This window comes from Oncorhynchus mykiss, chromosome 21, assembly GCF_013265735.2.
Source record: "Oncorhynchus mykiss isolate Arlee chromosome 21, USDA_OmykA_1.1, whole genome shotgun sequence".
In the NCBI taxonomy this organism is placed as follows: Eukaryota; Metazoa; Chordata; class Actinopteri; order Salmoniformes; family Salmonidae; genus Oncorhynchus; species Oncorhynchus mykiss.
The window spans coordinates 34,270,049-34,295,494 of NC_048585.1; the positions used below are offsets into that span (position 1 = coordinate 34,270,049).

General features: G+C 42.6%; 1 protein-coding gene and 2 pseudogenes across 1 annotated transcript; all 3 read right to left on the minus strand.

Annotated features, from left to right (window-relative positions):
- Positions 1–212: 212 nt before the first annotated feature.
- Positions 213–17,952, minus strand: LOC110501068 (annotated as a pseudogene).
- Positions 17,953–18,027: 75 nt separating this feature from the next.
- LOC118936404 lies at positions 18,028–22,222 on the minus strand (annotated as a pseudogene).
- Positions 22,018–25,149, minus strand: LOC110500287 (bromodomain-containing protein 1). The gene is made up of 3 exons (XM_021577583.2): positions 24,410–25,149; positions 22,848–23,060; positions 22,018–22,359 (listed from the first exon to the last, which is right to left on the minus strand). The coding sequence occupies exons 1-3, from the start codon at positions 24,442–24,444 to the stop codon at positions 22,308–22,310; spliced, it is 300 nt and encodes a 99-aa protein (XP_021433258.2). The 5' UTR covers positions 24,445–25,149; the 3' UTR covers positions 22,018–22,307.
- Between the last annotated feature and the right edge of the window lie 297 nt (positions 25,150–25,446).

Consider the following 25,446-nt stretch of genomic DNA (forward strand, 5'->3'; position numbering starts at 1 on the left):
ACTTTTTACTCCATACATTTTCCTTGACACCCAAAAGTACTCGTTACATTTTGATTTCTTAGGCAAATAGTGAAATTCACGCACTTATCAACCGAACATCCCTACTGCCTCTGATCTGTGGGACTCACTAAACACACATGCTTCATTTGTAAATTATGTCTGAATGTTGGAGTGTGCCCTTGGCTTTCCGTAAAATAAAAAATGGTGCCATCTGGTTCGCTTAATATAAGGAATTTGATACTTAAGTATATTTTAAACCAAATACTTTTACTCTGGTAGAATTTTACTGGGTGACTTACTTGAGTCATTTTCTATTGTCTTTACTTTTACTCAAGAATGATAGTTGGGTACTGTTTCCACCACTGATAAGGCGAGATGAGCGAGTTGTTTTCTTCCATTTGGTGCATCATGAACGCGACCATGAAGAACAGTAGATAGGAGGGGAACTGGGGCACATTCTTTAAAGCAGCAGTCGTCAGACCAGCGGGCGAGGACTGACGTGGAAGGGGGAACCATACCAAGCCAGGGGGGTAGCAAGGCACCTGTTAAAAACAGCCAGCATAGACCTTTGGAAAGACTGACAAAGTGGAGAAGGAAGGAGTGTAGGCCAGGCTCAGGTCTGAGACAAGACCATGAGCAGTAATTCAAGGGTTGGGTGTGTGTGTCTGTGTGTGTGTTAGTCCACGTCGCTCATGTCACTGACAGGTTCGTCCTGAACGATGCTAAGATGGTTCATGGCACGTTTGAAGGCAGTCTGAACAGCCTTACGGATACTGGATGTTCTGCCCTCCATCATCTTGATCTTGTCGATCCCCAGAGGGACCATCTTAGACTTAGGAAGCCATTGCCTGAGAAGAGAGAATAAGGAAATCAAATTCAGCTACATTTCTTCTGATACAAATCTGCAAAAATGTAGAACTTATAATAGAAATTTGAGCTCTTTGTGTTGTTGTCTGTTGGTTGTGTATGAAAATTCACAGCACGTATTGAAATAACACTTAACATTGCAAATGAAGATTGTAAAATGGTGTATCCATGTATGTTGCTATCAACAACAACAAAAAAATCCCTTTCTTAACATTTAGTATTGGAGAACAGAGAAGATGTCTCACCAGCTGCGTTTGTTGTCGAAGAATAGGACGAGGAAGAGTTTTTCTTCGTTCTTGAACTGCATCCGTTCTCCGACCCGGAGGACGTCGAGGGGAGGCATGGGGATAGACACCCCGTTGTGCTGGCATCCCACCCGGGGCATGTGGGGGTCAACGATCTAACGTGGTGGAAGAGGTGTACCATGTTTACTAGGGAGTGGTGCCTGGAGTGTTATGGCACAGTATACTTGAATACACACACACACACATGCTCAAACACACACAGCTGGTGCTTGTGTTGAAAAGAGGTGCGTCCACTTAGTCCTCTTAAACTAAGGTCAAATCAGATCTGTTTATTTGACAATGGCACCATCTAGAGGACTTAGAAGATATGGACCTAGGATTTATTCTACCATGAAAGGCAAAGACAAAACTTGTAGGATGTTACACCTTTCAAACAGATAGTGTGTGAACAACACTCACTCAAGATTTGATGAAGGGGGTAGCAAGCAGGGCCTTAAATTAACACCCACCAAATGCGGGTAGATTTTGATATTGGCGCATACAAATTTCTAATTCACCAGCCACATTGGTCAAAGTCAAGTATTGGCACGTGCGAGTAGTGATTTATAGAAAAATAAATGGGGCTGTAGCTGTTTAAAGTACTTATTCCTTTTGGTTTCATATTTGGCAATGCACAAATAAATAGGAATCGTAACGTTATAGCTATCTCACCTCGCGAAGCAACACTGCCTGGCTGGAGGGCTGTGTGCACTGCGAGTGAAGAGCTGAAAGGTTTGTATTAGAAGCAATGGGAACAGGCATAAAAGTTGGTCTAACTACTACAGTGAGACTTTATCTTCTTGTTTCTTGTACACTTACATTGTTTTTCAATGTGAGTTTGCTTCCACTGTGGAAGAGGAAGAGTCGTTGTCAGCCTCTACTAGTCAGATTCTCACAGGCACACTAGAATCAATTCCTCAACTCCTTGCCTGTCAATTCCCGGTGTCGACTCACATTTCTGGGTGTCAGGCATCAACTCGTCGACTCCTAAGATTCAGTATTTTTGCAAGGGAGGAAACTAGTTGCTGTGGCTACCTCTGAGAACAAAAACTAATCTATCACAGCAAAGAAAGAGCGAGCTAACGAGGGAGGGAGCGAGAGAGAATGGGCACAGTCAGGCATGTCGGCCACCAGGCAGAGTCTGAACCGTGCATTGGTAATCAAAAGATGTACAGGCTATCGCAATCAGTGATGACCCGTCATTCTGGCATTAATACAGGTCCCATATCAGTTTGCAAACAATGAAAAAATCTATATGTAAAATTGAGTTAATAAGGCCGCATACAAGCGGACTCTTGTTTGCTTTCTTGAGTAATGCAGCTCCAAAATGCGGGTGTGTCAGCCTAGCTCAGTGCTTTCTGTGGTGGTGGGGTAGCCAGCAGAAAATACGGAGCATAGAGGTTGGTAATGTTATCTAGTTGCACCGTGATTGGCTCAGTGTACTGTCACAAAATCTACAGGGAGAGCTCAAATTCAAGCCCCTTGCGTGTTGCCGTAGAGTTACATTAGAAGTGCCCATCCAAGAAGGATCAAGGTCATTGGCCACACCACCTTCCTGTTCAAGTGAGCACAGCACACCAAAGTGAGTCCAAAATGTATTGTATGCTGCTGCATAAATAATGTAATATGTCAGGGAGATATGTATACTGTAGCTAAGAAAGTAATACTATGTGTATGTTGTGTAGTAAGCTGTTAGTAGCCCAGGTGCCTCACTAATAATTTGGTCCCTTTTCCCCTTTTAGCCTACTGTTCTGACTTGGTGGTGCACATAGCTTATAGCCTGTTTAACAAAATGTCATAATCAAATATTGTAAGAGCTTTCATTGTCTGCTTATATGCTCCCTTTATTTATCTGACTTGGTGTACAGGGAGAACACCTTAAGAACGGCCCATGTTCTGAATTCTGTTGCTGTACATTTCAAAAGTGCTGAACAAAGTTATATTGACTAAGTCCATCCTACCTCGCTCATTAATTGCCTCTTACCTGCTCGTCGTCCCCTGATGCAATAGTTTATACATCTCAATTGTCAGCTTAATGTAGGCCCAAACAGTGTGTGGGCACCATTTGTCACCATTATAGTCCAATTAATGTATTGTTTAGTGTTGTGTTGTGGCATGCATCTAAAAAAAAAATGTTTTGAGTTTACCCCACCAAGATTTACATCCTAAAATGGCCACTGATCGCAATGCGGTGTCCTGCAATGTCTCCGCAAATTCACTAGTAGGGGCTATAAAAGGAGGAGACTGAGCTATTCTACACAAAAACAGACCAAAGACTAAAACACACACTTGTGTTTTTCCTAGCAAAGAGAAAGACCAGGCGAGCCAGCAAGGGAGAGAGAGGATCGAGTCAGGCAGACAAACGTGCACATAGGCTATATCTTGGTAATCTGTATCTCGCAATGTCTTGTCTTTCAAAGCCTCGCAAATTCACCAAAAGTACATTAAAGTATATAATAGGCTATCAATGGCTAAGCTATTATTCATGGTGGCAGTGAATTGAAGTTAAACATCACCAAATGCTTATTTAATGAAACCCTGGCTGGCTGTTGATATCCTAAGTCAGGGCTCTCCAATCCTGTTCCTGGAGAGCTGCCTTCCTGTAGGTTTTCACACCAATCCCAGTTTTAAACTAACCTGAATCAGCTTATCAACCAGCTAATTATTGAATCAGATGCAATAGATTAGGGTTGGAGTGAACACCTACAGGACAGTACCTCGCCAGGAACACAGTTGGAGAACTCTGTCCTAGGCAATCGATCGCAAAGCAGGGCATCCCCACTAAACTTGGAAATGGCAAGTTAACTTTCTCATCCATAAATGCAAATACGGTTCAGCAGCTTAAATCATCAGGATGGGGGGCATTGTTATTAGAAAGGACGCCAACCATGGATCGCTGAAATAATGATTATGATCAGACTTAATCAATTTAAATATTATGGGGACACCTACAGTGCCTTCAGAAAGTATTCATACCCATTGACTTATTCCACATTGTTGTGTTACAGCCTGAATTCAAAATGGATTAAATAGATTTCTCCTCACCCATCAACACTCCATAATGACAAAGCCAAAACATGTTTTTAGAAATGTTTGCAAATGTATTGAAAATTAAATACATAAAATCACATTTACATAATTATTCACACCCCTGAGTCAACACTTTGTAGAAGCACCTTTGACATTGATTACAGCGGAGTCTCTGGGTAAGTATCAAAATAACTTTCCACTCCTGGATTGTACAACATTTGTCCATTAAGCTCTGTCAAATTGGTTGTTCATCATTGGTAGACAACCAATTTCAGGCCTTTCCATAGATTTCAAGTAGATTTAATCAAAACTGTAACTCACTGTCTTCTTGGTAAGGAGCTCCAGTGTAAAATTGGTCTTTTGTTTTAGGTTATTGTCCGGCTGAAAGGTGAGTTCATCTCCCAGTGTCTGGTGGAAAGCAGACTGAAAAAGGTTTTCCTGTGCTTAGCTCCATCCAATTTATTTTTTATCCTGAAAAACTCTCCAGTTCTTAATGAATACAGGCATAGCCATAACATGATGCAGCAACCACCATGCTTGAAAATATGTAAAGTGGTACTCAGTCAATAGTTGTATTGGATTTGCCCCAAACATAACACTTTGTACTCAGGACAAAAAGTGAATTGCGTTGCCACATTTTTTGCAGTATTACTTCAGTGCCTTGTTGTAAACAGGATGCATGTTTTGGAATATTATTCTGTACAGGCTTCCTTGTTTTCACTCTGTCAATTAGGTCAATATTGTGGAGAAACTACAACCACCATTTTCTCCTAACACAGCCATTAACTCTAACTGTTTTAAAGTTTACTTCCTCTCCGGAAAATGAGTTAGGAAGGATGCCTCTGTCTTTGTAGTGACTGTGTGTATTGATACCCTATCCAAAATGTAATGAATAATTTCACTAAGCACAAAGGGGTATTCAATGTCAGGTTTTTTTATTTATACTCATCTACTAATAAGTGCCCTTCTTTGCAAGGCATTGGAAAACCTCCCTGGTCTTTGTGGTTGAATCTGTGTTTAGAATGCACTGCACGACCTTAAAGATAATTGTATGTGTGGCCTAAAGTGATTAGGTAGTCATTAAAAAAAAATTTAAACACACCATGCAACTTTTGTGACTTGTTCAGCAATTTTTTACTCCTGAACCTTTTTAGGCTTGCAATAACAAAGGGGTTGAATACTTATTGACTTAAGACATATTAATACAAATGAAAAGCTGATATGTAATAAAAAATAAAAATACAAAAAATACAAAAATTCAATTTTTATATTATGGGCCAGTGACCAACAAATCACAATTTAAATCCAGGCTGTAACACAACGTGAAAAAAGTCAAGGAGTGTGAATACTTTCTGAAGGTACTGCATACATTTGGCAGCCAAGCATGAGTTATCAGTGTAGCCTATTATAGTCTAGACATGACTATGAAATAACTTCACGCCTAGAATAAAAACCTCCAGGCTTCCATCAAGAGTGAACTCAATTTGAGGGGGAAAAAAATAATTACATGGGGCAGTTTGGAGTAATCCTGTGTGAATCGTCTTCTGGAATAACACACATGCTTAGATAATAATGACATAACCAACGTCTCTAGTAAATACCTGTCCGAATAGCGTTATAACATGGCAAAGAATGGGCTTATCAGCGTAGAACGTGCAGCATCATCACATGGGATCATCAAGGCTGCGTGCAGCAGAAATATCACCAAAATATTGTAGTTCCTACACATCACCTATATAAAAAAATATATATATATTTAAAATGGGACTTTTATAGGCTAAGTTAATGAACAAATGGGCATCATCATGTTCATATCAGTCCTCTAGAACGCAAATGTAGTCTTCCTAGTAGGACGCAGCAATAATGAGGTGCGTACGTGTGTGTTTGTCTGTTTCAGCTCCTTTTGGGAGTTGAGCAAGAGTCGACTCTTGACTAACCACAGCAGGCGGGAGTCGACTTCAAAAATCCTGGAGTCATGCACCACTAAAGGCATCTGCATGTTTCCCAGCCAGAACAGCTTGTGCATATATTATGACGACATTGTGACATTTTTGTTCATCTTTGAGGCAAGCTGAAGTTGGTAGCCGAAGTCTAGTTTTTCAAGCAAATGTCTTTTAAGGGAGTATGCGAGCACACTCGTTCGGTTCGCCTAGCTGAGCATGCTGATGCCTAACGACACGTGACAACTTGAGTGGCCCCATTACCACGGTAAACTTAAAAGGGGCAGCTGAACATTTGTCTCATCTGTGATATTTTGATGAGAAGACTCAGGTCACAAAATATTAAATTGAGCAATACAACACATTACTTCTTATTAGTAATACACATTCCTTGACTTAGAAACACAACTAAGCATACTCGTCCATTTTGATTTGTGTTTGTTGTAAGGCAAAAAAATTATATTTTGGCTCCTAAAAAATCTGAGTGGCAGGTAAACAAAAAGTTAGTCCCTGGTAGCAAGCACTGAGAAGAGAGAATGAGACAGTCAGGTGTCATACATACGCTCACTGTCACTCACCAAGGCAGGATAGGAAGGGTATCCGCTACATTTTGCCCAAACTAGCTTTAGAGGTTCCAGAACAACTGTTGCAGCACTAGCAGGCATCCAAATATTGTTATTGCCAACTTCTATGGATGCAGGAATAACAACAATCAAGTTAGGAGGGGTTCACTGTAAATATAGCAAAACACTTCCAGAGGCATGCTAAGTTACAGCCTCAACACATACAGGTTAAATACATCACAACTCACTGAAAAATGTAATATTACAAAAGTACAATTTGGAATGTAAATCATAAATATAATGGCTTTAATTTATGTTTCTCTTGCTTGCATCGTAGTATACTACTGAGAAGAAAAAAAAACTCTATCCTAAAGCTAGAGCCAAGAGTTGGGGCACATTTTGAGGTACTGTGCTTTTACTGGTATTTCCAGCATTGTCCACTAATGTTGCTGCAGGTAGGAAATCCTTGGAAATGTTATGTAATTGACACAAGCCGTCTCCAATCAATCAAACAATGTCTGGATGTGCATGTGTGTTTGGCAGAAGGGATTACTTAAGCCAGGGGAGGAGTAGCTCTGCGAATCATAAATCACACAAAACCTATTATTTTGCAGAGAATACTATTTGTAGATCAGTGATTCTACATCTCACTTTGCTCAATCTGATCCTCTCCAACAGACTTGGAAGTAGTAGCTAAAAATAGATAAATTAGGGGCCGTAAAAGGGAGAGTCAATTAAACCAACCATGGAAGTATATTGTAGAAAATTTGGGGGGTAGCCCACACTGGGATTCGAACCTGGATCCAGCGACTGTCAATGGCTTCCCATGGCTTAGGCGATCCGCCCACCAAACACACACGCACAACAAGACATTGACTGAGTGGAGACAGTTTGTGTCAATTACAGTGCCTTGCGAAAGTATTCGGCCCCCTTGAACTTTGCGACCTTTTGCCACATTTCAGGCTTCAAACATAAAGATATAAAACTGTATTTTTTTGTGAAGAATCAACAACAAGTGGGACACAATCATGAAGTGGAACGACATTTATTGGATATTTCAAACTTTTAACAAATCAAAAACTGAAAAATTGGGCGTGCAAAATTATTCAGCCCCCTTAAGTTAATACTTTGTAGCGCCACCTTGTAAGTCGCTTGGGGTATGTCTCTATCAGTTTTGCACATCGAGAGACTGACATTTTTTCCCATTCCTCCTTGCAAAACAGCTCGAGCTCAGTGAGGTTGGATGGAGAGCATTTGTGAACAGCAGTTTTCAGTTCTTTCCACAGATTCTCGATTGGATTCAGGTCTGGACTTTGACTTGGCCATTCTAACACCTGGATATGTTTATTTTTGAACCATTCCATTGTAGATTTTGCTTTATGTTTTGGATCATTGTCTTGTTGGAAGATAAATCTCCGTCCCAGTCTCAGGTCTTTTGCAGACTCCATCAGGTTTTCTTCCAGAATGGTCCTGTATTTGGCTCCATCCATCTTCCCATCAATTTTAACCATCTTCCCTGTCCCTGCTGAAGAAAAGCAGGCCCAAACCATGATGCTGCCACCACCATGTTTGACAGTGGGGATGGTGTGTTCAGGGTGATGAGCTGTGTTGCTTTTACGCCAAACATAATGTTTTGCATTGTTGCCAAAAAGTTCAATTTTGGTTTCATCTGACCAGAGCACCTTCTTCCACATGTTTGGTGTGTCTCCCAGGTGGCTTGTGGCAAACTTTAAACGACACTTTTTATGGATATCTTTAAGAAATGGCTTTCTTCTTGCCACTCTTCCATAAAGGCCAGATTTGTGCAATATACGACTGATTGTTGTCCTATGGACAGAGTCTCCCACCTCAGCTGTAGATCTCTGCAGTTCATCGAGTGATCTTGGGCCTTTTGGCTGCATCTCTGATCAGTCTTCTCCTTGTATGAGCTGAAAGTTTAGAGGGACGGCCAGGTCTTGGTAGATTTGCAGTGGTCTGATACTCCTTCCATTTCAATATTATCGCTTGCACAGTGCTCCTTGGGATGTTTAAAGCTTGGGAAATCTTTTTGTATCCAAATCCGGCTTTAAACTTCTTCACAACAGTATCTCGGACCTGCCTGGTGTGTTCCTTGTTCTTCATGATGCTCTCTGCGCTTTTAACGGACCTCTGAGACTATCACAGTGCAGGTGCATTTATACGGAGACTTGATTACACACAGGTGGATTGTATTTATCATCATTAGTCATTTAGGTCAACATTGGATCATTCAGAGATCCTCACTGAACTTCTGGAGAGAGTTTGCTGCACTGAAAGTAAAGGGGCTGAATAATTTTGCACGCTAATTTTTCAGTTTTTGATTTGTTAAAGTTTGAAATATCCAATAAATGTCATTCCACTTCATGATTGTGTCCCACTTGTTGTTGATTCTTCACAAAAAAATACAGTTTTATATCTTTATGTTTGAAGCCTGAAATGTGGCAAAAGGTCGCAAAGTTCAAGGGGGCCGAATACTTTCGCAAGGCACTGTACCTACCTGGTGCTGCCCAGCAGACTACCACTAGTTAAGATGCTGGACTCAGAGGCACACCGTCTCCTGGTTTCTAGAGGCCTGCTGGCAGTTAGCTCCCTCTCTTCATCAATAACCTCCTCCATCACAAAACCATTAGACAGGCCTGAGGCGAGTAACACAGAGCAGTACAGTAGAGTCCGTATACTACACATAAACCAACTACAGCATAGACCTACAACATTTGAACCTTTATTCATAAAGCATCTCAGTAGGGGTGCTGATCTAGGATCTGTTTAGTCTTTTAAATTATAATTAATAAGATTACATAGACAAGGGGAACCTGATCTCTTAATTCACAAGTCTGAAGATAATGTTCTACTTCTTATTCATGCTCTATTTAAGAGTCCCTTTAAGATAAGTAATTTATTTTCTGACAAGTGAGAAGAACCCTATTTACCTGTGTCAATGTGTTTGACAGGGGACTCCCCGTCTCCACACCCTTCGCTGACCCCCACGCTGGAACTGTGGCTCCTCTTCCTGGTCCTGGGGTGGAGGAGGGTCTCCACCCTGGGGATCATCACCGACAGGAAAGTCTTGGTGCCCAGCTGAGGGCACCCTGTCTGGGCCTCACCTCCTCCTCTCCCCCCCCCTGGTTCTTCCCAGGGCTAGAGGTCATGGATTTTCTGAAGAGTACGGCAGTGCGGCGGTTGACAGTCGTACCCGAGGGTTGGGCCAGGGTGGAGGTGGCCACCATACTCACGCCCCCCTCTAAGAGAAGCAGTGGGTTCTGGGACTCAGCGTGGCCATTGAGAAGGGTCTTGGTAGTGGTTGAGAATGTGTTGTTGGGTTTCTTCCGGTCAAATTTGACCTGTCCATGGGTCTTGCTGTCCGGAGTGGGGTTGGGGTGGATGGGTTTAAGGGTAGGGGGTTCTGAGTTACTCTCGAAGTGCAGGAAAGGAGGACGGGAGTCAGAGGGTTCCAATTTGGGAGGTAATGATTTGTCCCCTGTTGAAGAATATGAGAGAATACAGTGAGAAAACACAGAAAGCATAATATTATATAGATCACAATGTAATATGAAGAGTGGGAATTGCACATCTTGAATAAAAACACCAGAACCATTCCTAAAGCACATCATCCTTATCCTTGCAGAATTAGAAGGCAATCTAATAGTTACTGAGTCAGTGTAGGTTTACTGTGAATCAATTCAGGCTCCTAGCATATCAACTCCACTGTACCAATACCATGTTAAAGAGAACTACGTCATAGCAGGTTAGCATGGCTAAGCACACTACATGGTATGATGGTGTGACTAACTAGGAGTTAGTGGTTACGGTTAATTCCTGATCTAGCTATAGTTTATATCTAGTTTCGGCCAATAAAATAAAGAACTGAGAAGCACATGACATCCTGACACCAGGTCACTGGCGATATCTGAGTGCTTGGCCAAAGCCAGGTACCCCCTCTCCTGACGCTGAAACCCTCATACATGCATTCATCTCCTCCAGTCTTGACTAATGCAACTCGACACTCTCCAGCATCAACTCAATGTCCTTCCATAAGCTCCAAATGGTTAAAAACTCAGCAGCTTGCCTTCTCACCAACACTAAGCCCCGGCAGCACATCACTAATGTTCTCCATGAACTCTACTGGCTGCCAACTAATTAATTACAAGATCCTCTTCCTGACCTACAAAGCCATTCCCCACCCTGCTTTACCTCTTAAACTTTCTTCTCCTCTACCAAACCACACACGCAATCCATTCTGCCACAGAAGGCCACCTTGACATCCCAGGTCAAAACTACAGAGCATCGGAAAGAACGCCTTCTCCAGGGTTGCTCCTAGGCTCTGGAACTCTCCCGAGCCATCCGTGACTGAGTTCATCACCATCTTTCAGTCCCTCCTAAAGCCCCACCTCTTCGACAGGGCCTACCCCCCTCCTGTATGGGCAAATATTTACAGTACAAGTCAAAAGTTTGGACACACTAACTCATTCAAGGGTTTTTCTTTAGTTTGACTATTTTCTACATTGTAGAATAATAGTTGAAGACATCCAAACTATGAAATAACACATATGGAATAATTTAGTCAAGAAAAGTGTTGAACAAATCAAGTAGCCACCCTTTGTGCAAAGCTGTCATCAAGGCAATCTTGGCATTCTCTCAACCAGCTTCATGAGGTAGTCACCTGGAATGCATTTCAATTAATAGGTATGTCTTGTTAAAAGTGAATTTGTGAAATGTCTTTCTTTCTTAATGCGTTTGAGCCAATCAGTTGTGTTGTGACAAGGTGGGGGGTATACAGAAGATAGCCCTATTTGACAAAAGACCAAGTCCATATTATGGCAAGAACAGCTCAAATAAGAAAAGAGAAACGAGAAATGACAGTCCATCATTTCTTTAAGACATGAAGGTCAGTCAATGCAGAAAATGTCAAGAACTTTGAAAGATCTTCAAGTGCAGCCGTAAAAACCCATCAAGCACTATGATGAAAATGGCTCTCATGAGGACTGCCACAGGAAAGGGAGACCCAGAGTTACCTCTGCTGCAGAGGATAAGTTCATTAGAGTTACCAGCCTCAGAAATTGCAGCCCAAATAAATGCATAACAGAGTTCAGACATCTCAACATCAACTGTTCAGAGGAGACTGTGTGAATCAGGCCTTCATGGTCAAATTGCTCAAATAAATCACTACTAAAGGACACCAATAAGAGGAAGAGAGACTTGCTTGGGCCAAGACACACAAGCAATGGACATTAGACTGGTGGAAATCTTTCCTTTGGTCCGAGGAGTCCAAATTTGGGATTTTTGGTTCCAACCGCTGTGTCTTTGTGAGACACAGAGTAAGTAAACAGATGATCTCCGCATGTGTGGTTCCCACCGTGAAGCATGGAGGTGGTGGTGCTTTGCTGGTGACACAGTCAAAATTAATGACTGACTTCTTGAGATGTTTCTTCAATATATCCACTTAATTTTCCCTCCTCATGAAGCCATCTATTTTGTGAAGTGCCCCAGTCCCTCATGCAGCAAACCACCCCCACAACATGATGTTGCCACCCCAGTGCTTCAAGGTTGGGATGGTGTTCTTCAGCTTGCAAGCATCCCCCTTTTCCTCCAAACATAACGATGGTCATTATTACCAAACAGTTCTATTTTTGTTTCATCAGACCAGAATACATTTTTCCAAAAAGTACGATCTTTGTTCCAATGTGCAGTTGCAAACCGTAGTCTGGCTTTTTTATGGCAGTTTTAGAGCAGTGGCTTCTTCCTTGCTGAGCGGCCTTTCAGGATATGTCGACATCAGACTCATTTTACTGTGGATATAGATACTTTTATACCTGTTTCCTCCAGCATCTTCACATGGTCCTTTGCTGTTGTTCTGGGATTAATTTGCACTTTTTGCAGCAAAGTACACTAATCTCTAGGAGACAGAACGCGTGTCCTTCCTGAGTGTTATGACGGCTGCATGGTCCCATGGTGTACTATTGTTTGTACAAATGAACATGGTACCTTCAGTCGTTTGGAAATTGCTCCCAAGTATGAACCAGACTTGTGGAGGGCTACAATTTTTTTTGAAGTCTTGGCTGATTTCTTTTCATTTTCCCATGATGTCAAGCAAAGAGGCACTGAGTTGTAAGGTAGGCCTTGAAATACATCCACAGGTACACCTCCAATTGACTCAAATGATGTCAATTAGCCGATCAGAAGCTTTTAAAGCCATGACATCGTTTTATGGAATTTTACAAGCTGTTTAAAGGCGCAGTCAACTTAGTTTATGTAAACTTCTGACCCACTGGAATTGTGATACAGTGAATTATAAGTGAAATAATCTGATACAGTGAATTATAAGCGAAATAATCTATCTGTAAACAATTGTTGGAAAAATTACTTGCACCATGCTCAAAGTAGATGTCCTAACAGACTTGCCAAAACTATAGTTTGTTAACAAGAAATTTGTGGAGTGGTTGAAAAAAGTTTTAAATGACTCCAACCTAAGTATGTAAACTTCAGACTTCAACTGTATATACACACACACATATATACATATATATATATATATATATACATACACACACACATACACAGTTCCCCAATGCAGAGAACGTAACAACTTGAAAAGAACCTACCCTCGTTATCAGGGCTCTGTCCATTGGTCTTCACCCCCTCTGCCTCCCCAGCTTTACTCCTTTCCGGATGGGATGACCAGTGGGAGGAAGAGGAGTAAGAATGTGAGTGGTGGGAGGCTCTCCTAAGGCTGAGGCTCATCTCACTGCGCACGTTGTTGATGGTCTTCTTGAGCAGCTTGAGGCTTTTGGAGCGTGACGGACTGGACTTCATGGAGTGCGTCATGTCCAGTTTCTCCAGCAGCACTTTCAGCTGCTCCTCCAGAGGCATGTGCTGCCGGTTGGCTGGGACCAATAACTGGTCCACTGGGAAAGGACAACAAGATAATACTGTCATTGGGAGACATTTGCTTGATGTTAACTAAACAATGAGTAGCCTATGTAAGTAGAACTATATTGAGGATCCAGATTAAGCAAACTCCTAGACAAAAATGCTCAAAGGAGCGTCTCAATTGACCAGGAATATGCTTTATTAATTTGGATCTGTGCAAACACTGCTGTCTGTTCCAGTATTCTATTCTACATTGACTGATTTATCCATTATATTTCTACAAACTCTTCGTCTCGCTAGGTCTTTACCATCCTCCCAGGTAAACCGTGGAGGAGCTTCAATCTTGGGCGGTTCGGAAAGGTGCATCCCACGGTCCTTCTCGAAACCGATTCGTTCTACATCCCTCTGCGTCTTCCTGATCAAAGCCCCTGGTCTCGGAGACGGGCGGCCGCACTGTGGAAGAAGGTGTCCTTACAGTTGTACTTCATGCAGTTGAAGATGATGAGGTTGAAGTCGGACTCAGTCATTCAGGTTGCTGTAGGCCTGGTCGTCAATGCGTTTCCTCATAGTGGCGAAGTCCATGGGGTTCCTGATGTGGTCAAGGTAGTCAGGCACCTAAAGGTTTAACAATAGACAGGCATATAGAAACATCTGATAGTCGGCACATACAGAGCATTGAGATGTAAATGTAAAATCCACAGTCTGATATTTTTGGAAATACTTTTTGAAGATGTTATAATTAGTCCAAATGGGATGGGCCAGATGCTATGCTAGGAGGAGAATGAAGAATTTAGATATAAATATAGTATAAAAAAACTAAAAACCATGAAAGTTAATAAAACGTGAAAGGACAAAAGCAGCATCTCAACTCTAGTCTGGCTGACACCAAACTCCTGACTTCACAGTCTGGAGAGGCTGTTTGATGTTAGGGTTAATGAAGTTGATTAAGAAGGGGGCTGTGCCTCTGTGTCTTTCTTCCTAGAACACCTACATGTACAGCCACACACAGTCCCCGAGCACCGCTCCCTTCCATTATAAAATACACAAGAGGTTTAAACTCTCCAGGGAGGAAAAAAAACCATTTCAGAACACCAATAATAACTTGATGAATTTCTATATTATTGATTATTGATGAATATTACATTATTATACGGACTCCTGTCCAAACCAGTGGCTCTCCCTCGCTGTGTACCAAGCCAATCGCGTCAGCAAGGCTATCTCAGGCCGTATGTACACATTATAGTAAGAGCTGCTCTCCTAGCCATGGTAAGTAAGCGTTACCTCTTTGATGTCGACAGGATGGGCAAAGATATTGGACTGGTCTCTCTCCTGTAGCTGTTCCAGCACAGACCTGAGCAGGATACTGAAGGGAGTCAGCTGGACCTCCAACAGGCTCTGCTGCATCTTCATCTGAGGACACACAGGGGACCATTAGCATCATGGTGTACTGTACATGGAACCATGGAGGGAGAGAGACAGGCAGAGACAGAGAGGGGGGTGCAGCTCCAATTGATACTATACTACTAATTGTCTTATAGTTGGCTTGTGAGCTATATTTATGTATTGTTGGCTTGCAGGGACAGCTACAGTTATCTAACCTACCTCTTCTCTCTTGAGTTTCTCCCTCTTGCGTATGAGCTCCAGCAATAGCCTGGCTCTCTCCAGGTCGTGTCTTAGACGATGCCACTCCTTGAGCTGCTCCTTCAGAGCCCGGCTCTCCTCCTCACTCTCCTTCTGTGGTGGGAATCACGCAAATCAGATTTAGAAAACATCACAGACAAGTACAGTTAAAAAAACAATATCACCAACATTAGGGTTAGAATACAGAGGAATTGTAATCCAACAAGGAGAGCAGTAGAGCTCTCATTTATACAAACAATAATATGCCTCTGGGTAGTTTTGGCCTGTTCTCTTTGACAATGCTACGGTAATAAGGAGAGGGGCATGTTATAATGATAGGAGTGTGAGAAGAAATGTAGTGTACCAGCCAGGGGACGTGAATTGTGGCAGAAACAGGGGGGCCGTAGTGCATGACCAGCTGACTGACCGGCTGTGCAGCATAGGTCTTCTGGTGGGACTGTTGGCTGGACTGTAGTCGTCTGATGAGGGGTATGCCGTACCTCGCCTGTCTCTTTAGAGTCCAGTAGTTTAGAGCCAGCTCCACAAATACCTTCTTCTTCTGCATAGACACCCGGTTGAGGATGGTGTTTAACCTAGGAACAGATGGAGAAGATTTTAAAATTGTTACTATGTTGCTTATTGAAGGAAAATGTCCATGTCTGAAATTGAATAACATGTTTTTTCACTTTAAGTCTTGACCTCTTTTTCTATACAGCGCTGTGAACTGTCAGTTAAGAACAAATTCTTATTTACAGTGACGGCCTACACCGGCCAAACCCGGATGATGCTGGACCAATTGTGTGCCGCCCTATGGTGACTCACAATCACTGCCGGTTGTGATACAGCCTGGATTCGAATCAGGGTGTCTGTAGTGACGCCTCAAGCACCGAGATGCAGTGCCTTACACCATGCCCAAACCAGGCGTGCACCATCGTGTGCAAATTGATTTTGTCCCCTCACACCAAACGCAATCATGACACGCAGGTTGAAATATCAAAACAATTAATTTGGGGACAGGTCAAAAAGCATTAAACATATTTAGCTAGCTAGCTAGCTAGCTTGCAGTTGTTAGCTAAATTGTCCTATTTAGCCAGCTTGCTGTTGCTAGCTAATTTGTACTGGGATATAAACGTTGAGTTGTTATTTTACCTGAAATGCACAAGGTCCTCTACTCTGACAATTAATCCACACATAAAACGGTCAACCAAATCATTTCTAGTCATCTCTCCTCCTTCCAGGTTTTTTCTTCTTTGGACTTTGTATGGCGATTGGCATCTAACTTTCATAATAAGGTGTATTACCACGACCGACCGACCTCAGTTCGTCTTTCAGTCACCCACTTGGGTATAACCAATGAGATGGCACGTGGGTATATGCTTCTATAAACCAATGAGGAGATGGGAGAGGCAGGACTTGCACCACGTTCAGTGTCACAAATAGAACTGACTCCTATTTTAGCGCTTGGTAACGCTGTTGCTCGTTGGCGCGTGCGAGCAGTGTGGGTGCAATGATTGAAAAACATGTATGTGTAAATATATTTTGCGAGCGGTGTAGTCAACATGTTAGACCACTGTGCCACTCTGGTGCCCAGATGAGCATGCTTTGTAATGTTTCTAAAACAATAAATGTCTTACTAGTAAGAAGTGATGTGGTATATTGCGCTGTTATTTCATTATTTGTGACCTGAGTCTTTTAACCAAAATATCCCAGATAAGACAAACATTTTCAGCTGTCCCTTTAAGGGTGGGATGTTAGCATGGCAACAAGGACAAGGCTCGAGTCCAGTCTGCCTAAATTGTACCACCTTTTATGCCTGTGCTTAGCGCATCTAAAAATGTATCTTACTGCCGCACTTCAATCACAGTGAGCACAGCTCCCCAGTGTTGCTGCACATGAGGTTGGATATTATAGGATTTGTAGTTCTTTGTGCAATTAGCATTCAGCTATGATACAAAACAACATAAATGCTTTGAAAACAGCATTTATTTTACTTCTAACAAAATGTTTATTCAAAAACACAAGTGAAATGCAGAGCCCATAGATGGGCAGGGACTCTGCTGTCCTAGCTTCAGGGGGAAGCTGGTTCCACCATTGGGGTACCAGGACAAAGAAGATCTTGGACTGGGCTGAGTGGGAGCTGGGGTGACATGAAAGAACTTGAAAAGGTTGAAAACCAGGCGGGCTGCTGCGTTCTGGATAAGTTGCATGGGTTTGATGGCAGAAGCGAGTTTGCCCCATTTCAGATTCTCTATTTTTGCATGTTTTTTTACACTGAAAGTTATCAGATCTTCAACCGAAACCTAATATTAAATAACAACAGCTACATGAAGTGTTTGGTTGCAGTCATTGCAGCTGAAGGTGGCACAACCAGTTATTGAGTGTAAGATGGCAAAATAAAATTCACACAGGGACATTGGGTATTGCATAATTATGTTAAATAAATGAAATAATTATCAACATTTTGTGTTATATTAATATTCATGTTTTGTTTGAAAATCTGACAATAGATCAAATAAGAAAGGGGACAAATACTTTTTCACGGCACTGTATGTTGTCTATTGTCACATTTACTGATACGTCTGGTCATCTGCAAATTATGAAAATTATTCTTAGATGACTGGTGAGTGAATCTACCTTTGGGGAGGAAAGCTAGGCACAGCCACAGGTGGGACCTCTTTTTCTGTCTCCACCTTCTTGCTCTTCATCTTCCTGCCTTTCATCAGTGCACGGACGTCCCTCGACTTCTCCCCTTTCAGAGGGGAACACAATCCATTTTGGGTTTTGGTGTCCTCGTAGATGGTGAGGGGTCTCTTGACCGAGCTGTTGGGGGTGTGAGACTTAAGCAGTCTTCTTCACCGAAAACGTTGGTTCGCCTGTCTCCTTAACCTCCTTGATAGGTTACATCTTCATAAAGAGTCCGGCTTTCTGAGCACAGCTGACGTGGAAGGCGGTGTAGCAGTTCGCCTTGTGACATTGGATACAGGTGAGCTTCCAGCAGGCGGACTGAATGTTGCTGACTCCGTCGATGGGCTCAATGAAGACCGTGTTGGAAAACCTTACCTCCGGCACCCACAGGGCGCACACCACATGACCCCAGCGGTCAACGTCAGTCTTTTTCACTGCTCCGCCTTTATTAGGACACAGTATGCAGCCTGCGGGCTGGGTGGGCAACTGGAGGCAGTGCCGGCACAGCCACTGTCCCTCTGGGATGTAAGGGACACCGTAACACTCTTGGTGCACAGCCAGGTTGCACATGTCACAGAAGAGGATGACGTTGCTGTCCTGGCCATCTCCATCCATGCAGATGCAGCAGACTGCGTCCTCGTCTATGGTCAGCTTGTCCTGGCCCTCCTTCACCATCTGGGTCTCCTTCTCAAAGCGGTCCACCAGGAACTCAAACACATTGTGGGACACCTGGTCGTGAGAGGGAGAACAGTAAACAGTTGCACATTAATTGTGGTATTAATTCTATATTGTTGACTATTGTTATATTGTATTATTTTCTTAGCCTGTGATTCATTTGTTTTTGTTTCTTTAGGAGGGGGAATCTAGCCTGACTGCCAGTCTGTTTCTGCTCTCTTGTCTAGTTGACAAAAGAGTAGAAACAGAATTAAATCAAATCCAAGTTTATTAGTCGCGTACACAGTTTAGCAGATGTTATGGCAGCTTCAGAGAACCGCTTAGGTTATTAGCTCCTAACAATGCAGTATAATGTCAAAGCTCACAATCAAAAATATATAAAGAAAATAAGAAATCCCAAAATGAATCCAATAAACAACCAAAATACCACTGTAACAACAATCCAAATGCAATCTATGAGTATATACAGTCGTGGCCAATAGTTATGGGAATGACAAATATTAATTTTCTGCTGCCTCAGTTTGTATGATGGCAATTTGCTTATACTCCAGGATGTTATGAAGAGTGATCAGATGAATTGCAATTAATTGCAACGTCCCTCTTTGTCATGCAAATTAACTGAATCTCCCAAAAACATTTCCACTGTATTTCAGGCCTGCCACAAAAGGACCAGCTGACATCATGTCAGTGTTTCATTAACACAGGTGTGAGTGTTCACGAGGACAAGGCTGGAGATCACTCTGTCATGCTGATTGAGTTCTAATAACAGACTGGAAGCTTCAAAGGGAGGGTGGTGCTTGGAATCATTGTTCTTCCTCTGTGCATGGTTACCTGCAAGGAAACACGTGCAGTCATCATTGCTTTGCACAAAAAAGGGCTTCACAGGCAAGGATATTGCTGCCAGTAAGATTGCACCTAAATCAACCATTTATCGGAGCATCAAGAACTTCAAGGAGAGCGGTTCAATTGTTCTGAAGAAGGCTTCAGGGTGCCCAAGAAAGTCCAGCAAACGTCAGGACCATCTCCTAAAGTTGATTCCGCTGCGGGATCGGGGCACCACCAGTACAGAGCTTGCTTAGGAATGGCAGCAGGCAGGTGTGAGTGCATCTGCAAGCACAGCGAGGTGAAGACTTTGAGGATGGCCTGGTGTCAAGAAGGGCAGCAAAGAAGCCACTACTCTCCAGGAAAAACATCAGGGAAAGACTGCATATCAGGGAAAGACTGATATTCTGCAAAAGGTACAAGAATTGGACTGCTGAGGACTGGGGTAAAGTCATTTTCTCTGATGAATCCCTTTTCCGATTGTTTGGGGCATCCGGAAAAAAAGCTTGTCCGGGAAAGACAAGGTGAGCACTACCATCAGTCCTGTGTCATGCCAACAGTAAAGCATCCTGAGACCATTCATGTGTGGTGTTGCATCTCGGCCAAGGGAGTGGGCTCACTCACAATTTTGCCCAAGAACACAGCCATGAATGAAGAACATTACCAACACATCCTCCGAGAGCAACTTCTCCCAACCCTCCAAGAACAGTTTGGTGACGAACAATGCCTTTTCCAGCATGATGGAGCACCTTGCCATAAGGCAAAAGTGATAACTAAGTGGGAGGGGAACAAAACATCGATATTTTGGGTCCAATGCCAGGAAACTCCCCAGACCTTAATCCCATTGAGAACTTGTGGTCAATCCTCAAGAAACGGGTGGACAAACAAAAATCCACAAATTCTGACGAACTCCAACCATTGATTATAGAATGGGCTGCCATCAGTCAGGATGTGGCCCAGAAGTTAATTGACATCAGGCCAGGGCAGATTGCAGAGGTCTTGAAAAAGAAGGGTCAACACAACAAATATTGACTCTTTGCATCAACTTCACGTAATTGTCAATAAAAGCCTTTGACACTTATGAAATGCTTGTAATTATACTTCAGTATTCCATAGTAAAATCTGGCACATATCTAAAGACACTGAAGCACCAAACTTAGTGAAATGAATATTTGTGTCTTTCTCAAAACTTTTGGCCATGACTGTATGCCAGATGAAATTTACACAATATAGTCCTCTTAGTACATGTACAGCAGTAGCTGATGTCTTGAGATGTTGCTTCAATATCCACATAATTGTCCTACCTCATGATGCTATCTATTTTGTGAAGTGCACAAGTCCCTCCTGCAGCAAAGCACCTGCACAACATGATGCCGCCACTACCATGCTTCAAGGTTGGGATGATGTTCTTTGGCTTGCAAGCCTCCCCCTTTTTCCTCCAAACATAATGATGGTCATTATGGCCAAACAGTTCTATTTTTGTTTCATCAGACCAGAGGATATTCATCCAAAAAGTACAATCTTTGTCACCATGTGCAGTGGCAAACTGTAGTCTGGATTTTTTAAAGGCGGTTTTAGAGCAGTGGCTTCTTCCTTGCTGAGCGGCCTTTTAGGCTATGTCGATGTAGGACTCTTTTTACTGTGAATATATAGATACTTTTGTACTTGTTTCCTCCAGCACCTTCACAAGGTCCTTTGCTGTCGTTCTGGGATTGATTTACACTTTTCACACCAAAGTACTTTCATCTCTAGGAGACAGAACGTGTCTCCATCCTGAGCAGTATGACGGCTACATGATCCCATGGTGTTTATACTTGTATACTATTGCTTGTACAGATAAACATGGTACCTTCAGGCGTTTGGAAATTGTTCCCAAGGATGAACAAGACTTGTTGAGGTCTACAATTTTTTTCTGAGATCTTGGCTGATTTCTTTTCATTTTCCCATGATGTCAAACAAAGAGGCACTGAGTGTGAAGGTAGGCCTTGAAATACATCCACAGGGACACCTCCAATTGACTCAAATGATGTCAATTAGCCGATCAGAAGCTTCTAAAGTCATGACATTATGTTCTGGAATTTACAAGCTGTTTAAAGGCACAGTCAACTTAGTATATGTCAACTTCTGACCCACTGGAATTGTGATACAGTGAATTATAAGTGGAATAATCTGTCTGTAAACAATTGTTGGAAAAATTACTTAGAAGATGTCCTAACAGGCTTGCCAAAACTATAGTTTGTTATTAACAAGAAATTTGTGGAGTGGTAAAAAACTAATTTTAATGACTCCAACCTAAGTGTATGTAAACTTCCGACTTCAACTCTATGTCAAGAATCTAGTATATAAATAAATATGCACTGTATAAAGAGTAACTCAACTGCAATGTACAGTAGTAGAAAGATACGAATAAGCTGTTGAGAATACAGTATTTAAATACACAGCACAAAACCCCACGGCAAAAAGGATTGACTGGCACCGAGGCTACGGGGAGCAGCCTCGCCATTAAGTTTTGTAAATTTGAAAAGGAGTAATTTAAAAAGAAAAAGCCTACCTGACTGACGCCCTCACTCCTCCTCTTATCGTTAACTACTTTCAGCCAGGCGTAGTCCTCCTCATCCATATCATACTCCACCTCCTCATCCAGCTCCTCTGACGTCTTCTCCACATACTTATAATACACTGGGGGCCTCCTGGGGACAGCTGGAAGGTTATACTCCACAGTACGGACCTTGGCCTCTGGAAGTGTCTGTGCTGGTGCTGCCTGTGCTGCTGTAGCTCCATGTGTTGTATGTAGGGTTCTGTGCAACCGCAGCTGCACTCCTCTTCTCCTGGCTGTTTTTTTACCGGACGGAGCGCATCAGTGTTTGCTGAGGCTTTTCCATGTTCTCCTTGTTGCTGGTGCACTTGTAACAGTACTCTTCTTGCGTTGTGTACAATCAGTCATCGACACGGAACTCCAACATGTAGCACCAGTCATGTAGCTTTATTCTGTTAGGAACGGCACAAAATTGCACGTCATGCAATGCACGTCTCACCATCCAACTCTGCACTCACGCACTGTACAAAGTATATGAACCCCCCCCCACCAGAAACAGTAAATTGCTAGCTAGTACTGGCGGGAATTCTTTACAACAAAATGCACAACAAATATTCTCCAAAAACCGCTGCATCTTATGTGTGATGTTCGAATAACATTTACAAACAATTTGATATACATTGTACATTTAAATCATCAATTGAGAGTATAAAAATCACTTTTGATGTACAGTGCTTTGCAACCAATAATTTACCGCTGGTTTGGTGCTTGTTCACTGGGACGATTCTAACTGGAACATCCCCCATCGTAAGCAAGCTAAGCAAACCAGCCAATAAGATGCCATGTTGAGTAGGTGAAGGCAAGACAAACTCAAACCAAAAACCCATTGGCTTAACAATAAAGTGGCAAGGGGAATCACCAATATAACCCTGTTACACACTCCATAATCTCCTGCGCCATAGGGTCATCATCCGAGATCACATCCAGCTTGTCGTAGATGCTGATCCGATGCACCCGGCCGTCAATCTCCATGTCCACCATGCGCTGGGCATAGGTCAGAGTCTGTTTGTTGGGGGACGGCCGGATCGGGGAGGGTGGCCGCTGGGGCTGCTGTGGTGCCGAACCTTCTTCCTCATCCTCAACACCTGAACAGCTGCAAGGAGAAGAGAAACAGGTACATAGATGTGTCTATATTGCAACAAAGTAAACAAGCATGAGGAAGACAACAGAGGCAGACATAGATTACCATCACAATGTCATTAAGTAAAAAAAAACTGTAAACAAAGATTATTTTGACTGGTTTTACCTCCTAAGGGTGAGTCACTAAAATCAATGAGGGACAAGAGGATAGTAGTAGAGGGGAAAAGGCATGGCTTGTGTTCAAAAGAAACTCAGGTTTCCCATGACAGCAAAAGTATGAGACAACTGCTAACGTTATTACCACTGATGCAGTGCAGACAGCTACTAACAAGGTCAGAGTTGAATTCGAAGTTCCAACAAGATACATTTCTGCATTGGTTTGTATGGAGAACGCGTTGCGCTTTGAAGTGGTTATGTATATATATCACACACAGTCTGGTTATTATTATGGAGCTTTCAAGATTTGAAAGTGCGAGATCACGCAGTAAATAACAGAGCCTAAACATTACAACACAGACACAGGAAATGTTTTGGGTTGCTAGAGACATTCTAAATGTTTAATCAGTAACGTGTGCTATGCCAGAGAGGATATATTGTTCACAGTCTGCGTAAAGCAAGGGGAGCGTTTACTTTAGCCTTTTAAAATTGTACCAACTTTGTTACACCTAGGAGTGGCAGCCAACTGAGCCAAGCACCCCACCCACCGAACTATACACTGCACCATGATAAATTGCACCATTTAATTTACAATTTGGTCCGTTCGGAGGATGTTATGGTTCCTTCTAGCAAACTAGCAGCTGGCTAAAGAAAGAAAACAGCGATACCAACGAATAGCGCAAACAGAGGAAGCCAGTGTGGACTGTTCAGGTATGAAAAGCCAACTGACATTTACTCCTGAGGTGCTGACTTGTTGCACCCTCGACAACTAACGTTACTGTGATTATTATTACTTGACCATGCTGGTCATTTATGAACATTTGAACATCTTGGCCATGTTCTGTTATAATCTCCACCCGGCACAGCCAGAAGAGGACTGGCCACCACTTATAGCCTGGTTCATTTCTAGGTGTCATCCTAGGTTTGGACCTTTCTAGGGAGTTGTTCCTAGCCACCGTGCTTCTACACCTGCATTGCTTGCTGTTTGGGGTTTTAGGCTGGGTTTCTGTACAGCACTTTGATAAACCAGCTGATGTAAGAAGGGCTATATAAACACATTTGATTAGTAGCTAACAATAACATTACTGTAGCTACTAATGCTAGTTAGTTAGCTAACAACCTAAAGTTAGCAAATGGCGTCAAACAAAACAAGGCAACGTGTATTGTGCTTCCTATAACACATGCAGAATTAAATCAGTTACTGACCGACTATGCTCTTCATAATCCATGATAAAATGCATCGGGGGGGGAAGCACACACACCTCAGAGCTAGAAACAGCTTTGCTGGTTGTAACAGAAGCTTGTCAAAATCCTTTGGAAGCAATGGCGATGTGGCCTGTTAAGAGACTGTAATTCCGCGTAAACCATGTTCTCATCCAACGGGAGATGTTTAGGCTTTTTCAGTAATAACAGACAAGAATGCAGTTGGGAGCTCTCTGCGTCTTGCTAAATACTAGATTGGGTTCTATCATGCGTATAAAAAAGTATTTGCCCATTGATTGGCTTCCTCCCTATAGCCTGGAACCGTTTGGAGGCTGCAACTGCATGCTCGAGTTCCCCATAACAAAGCAGTGCACGCCGCAACTACTGCCGCAATAGGTAATGTTGTAGAGTGCGTTCACACACAAATAGAACAATGAGCCCGATATTTCACCGGATGTATAAATGTGACGCATCTGGTAGCGTTTAACACTCGCTACAAAATATGGTGATGAGAGGAACCGCAGTTTATGGCAGTGGGAGAAGATTGAGCTAGATTAATTTTGGCCGAAATTCTGCAAATTTGCACACCGATTAAACATTTACAAGAATCTCTAACAAACAGAGCGGACTGCGTTTTGTAGACTTTAGCCTTGGCCAAAGTTTTTTTTTTTAAGTAGCATTGTTTAGGAGTGCAAGGGCGAATTGAGTTATTGCACACGCGCGCTTCAGACTGGGCGTTCCCTGGCGGAAATATATAAATAAATGCTAGAACGAGCCAATAGGATTTCACTAGCTCGTTTCTGGCTCTGCTCAATTGCCTCCAATTGGCAACGACAGGCCCTGGTCTGTCGGGTTAGTTATAAAAACCATGCCAGAAGAAGTCGTCACTAGTTACCATAGTCACGAAGTCAGAAGGCCCGCCTAGTCGACCAATCAAATGAGGGAGTGTGAGTGGTCATTTTTTTCTGATCGGGCCTACTCTGGTCTACTTATTGCTCCGCCCCATATTTAATACCACAAAAATTACAGGGTAGCATATT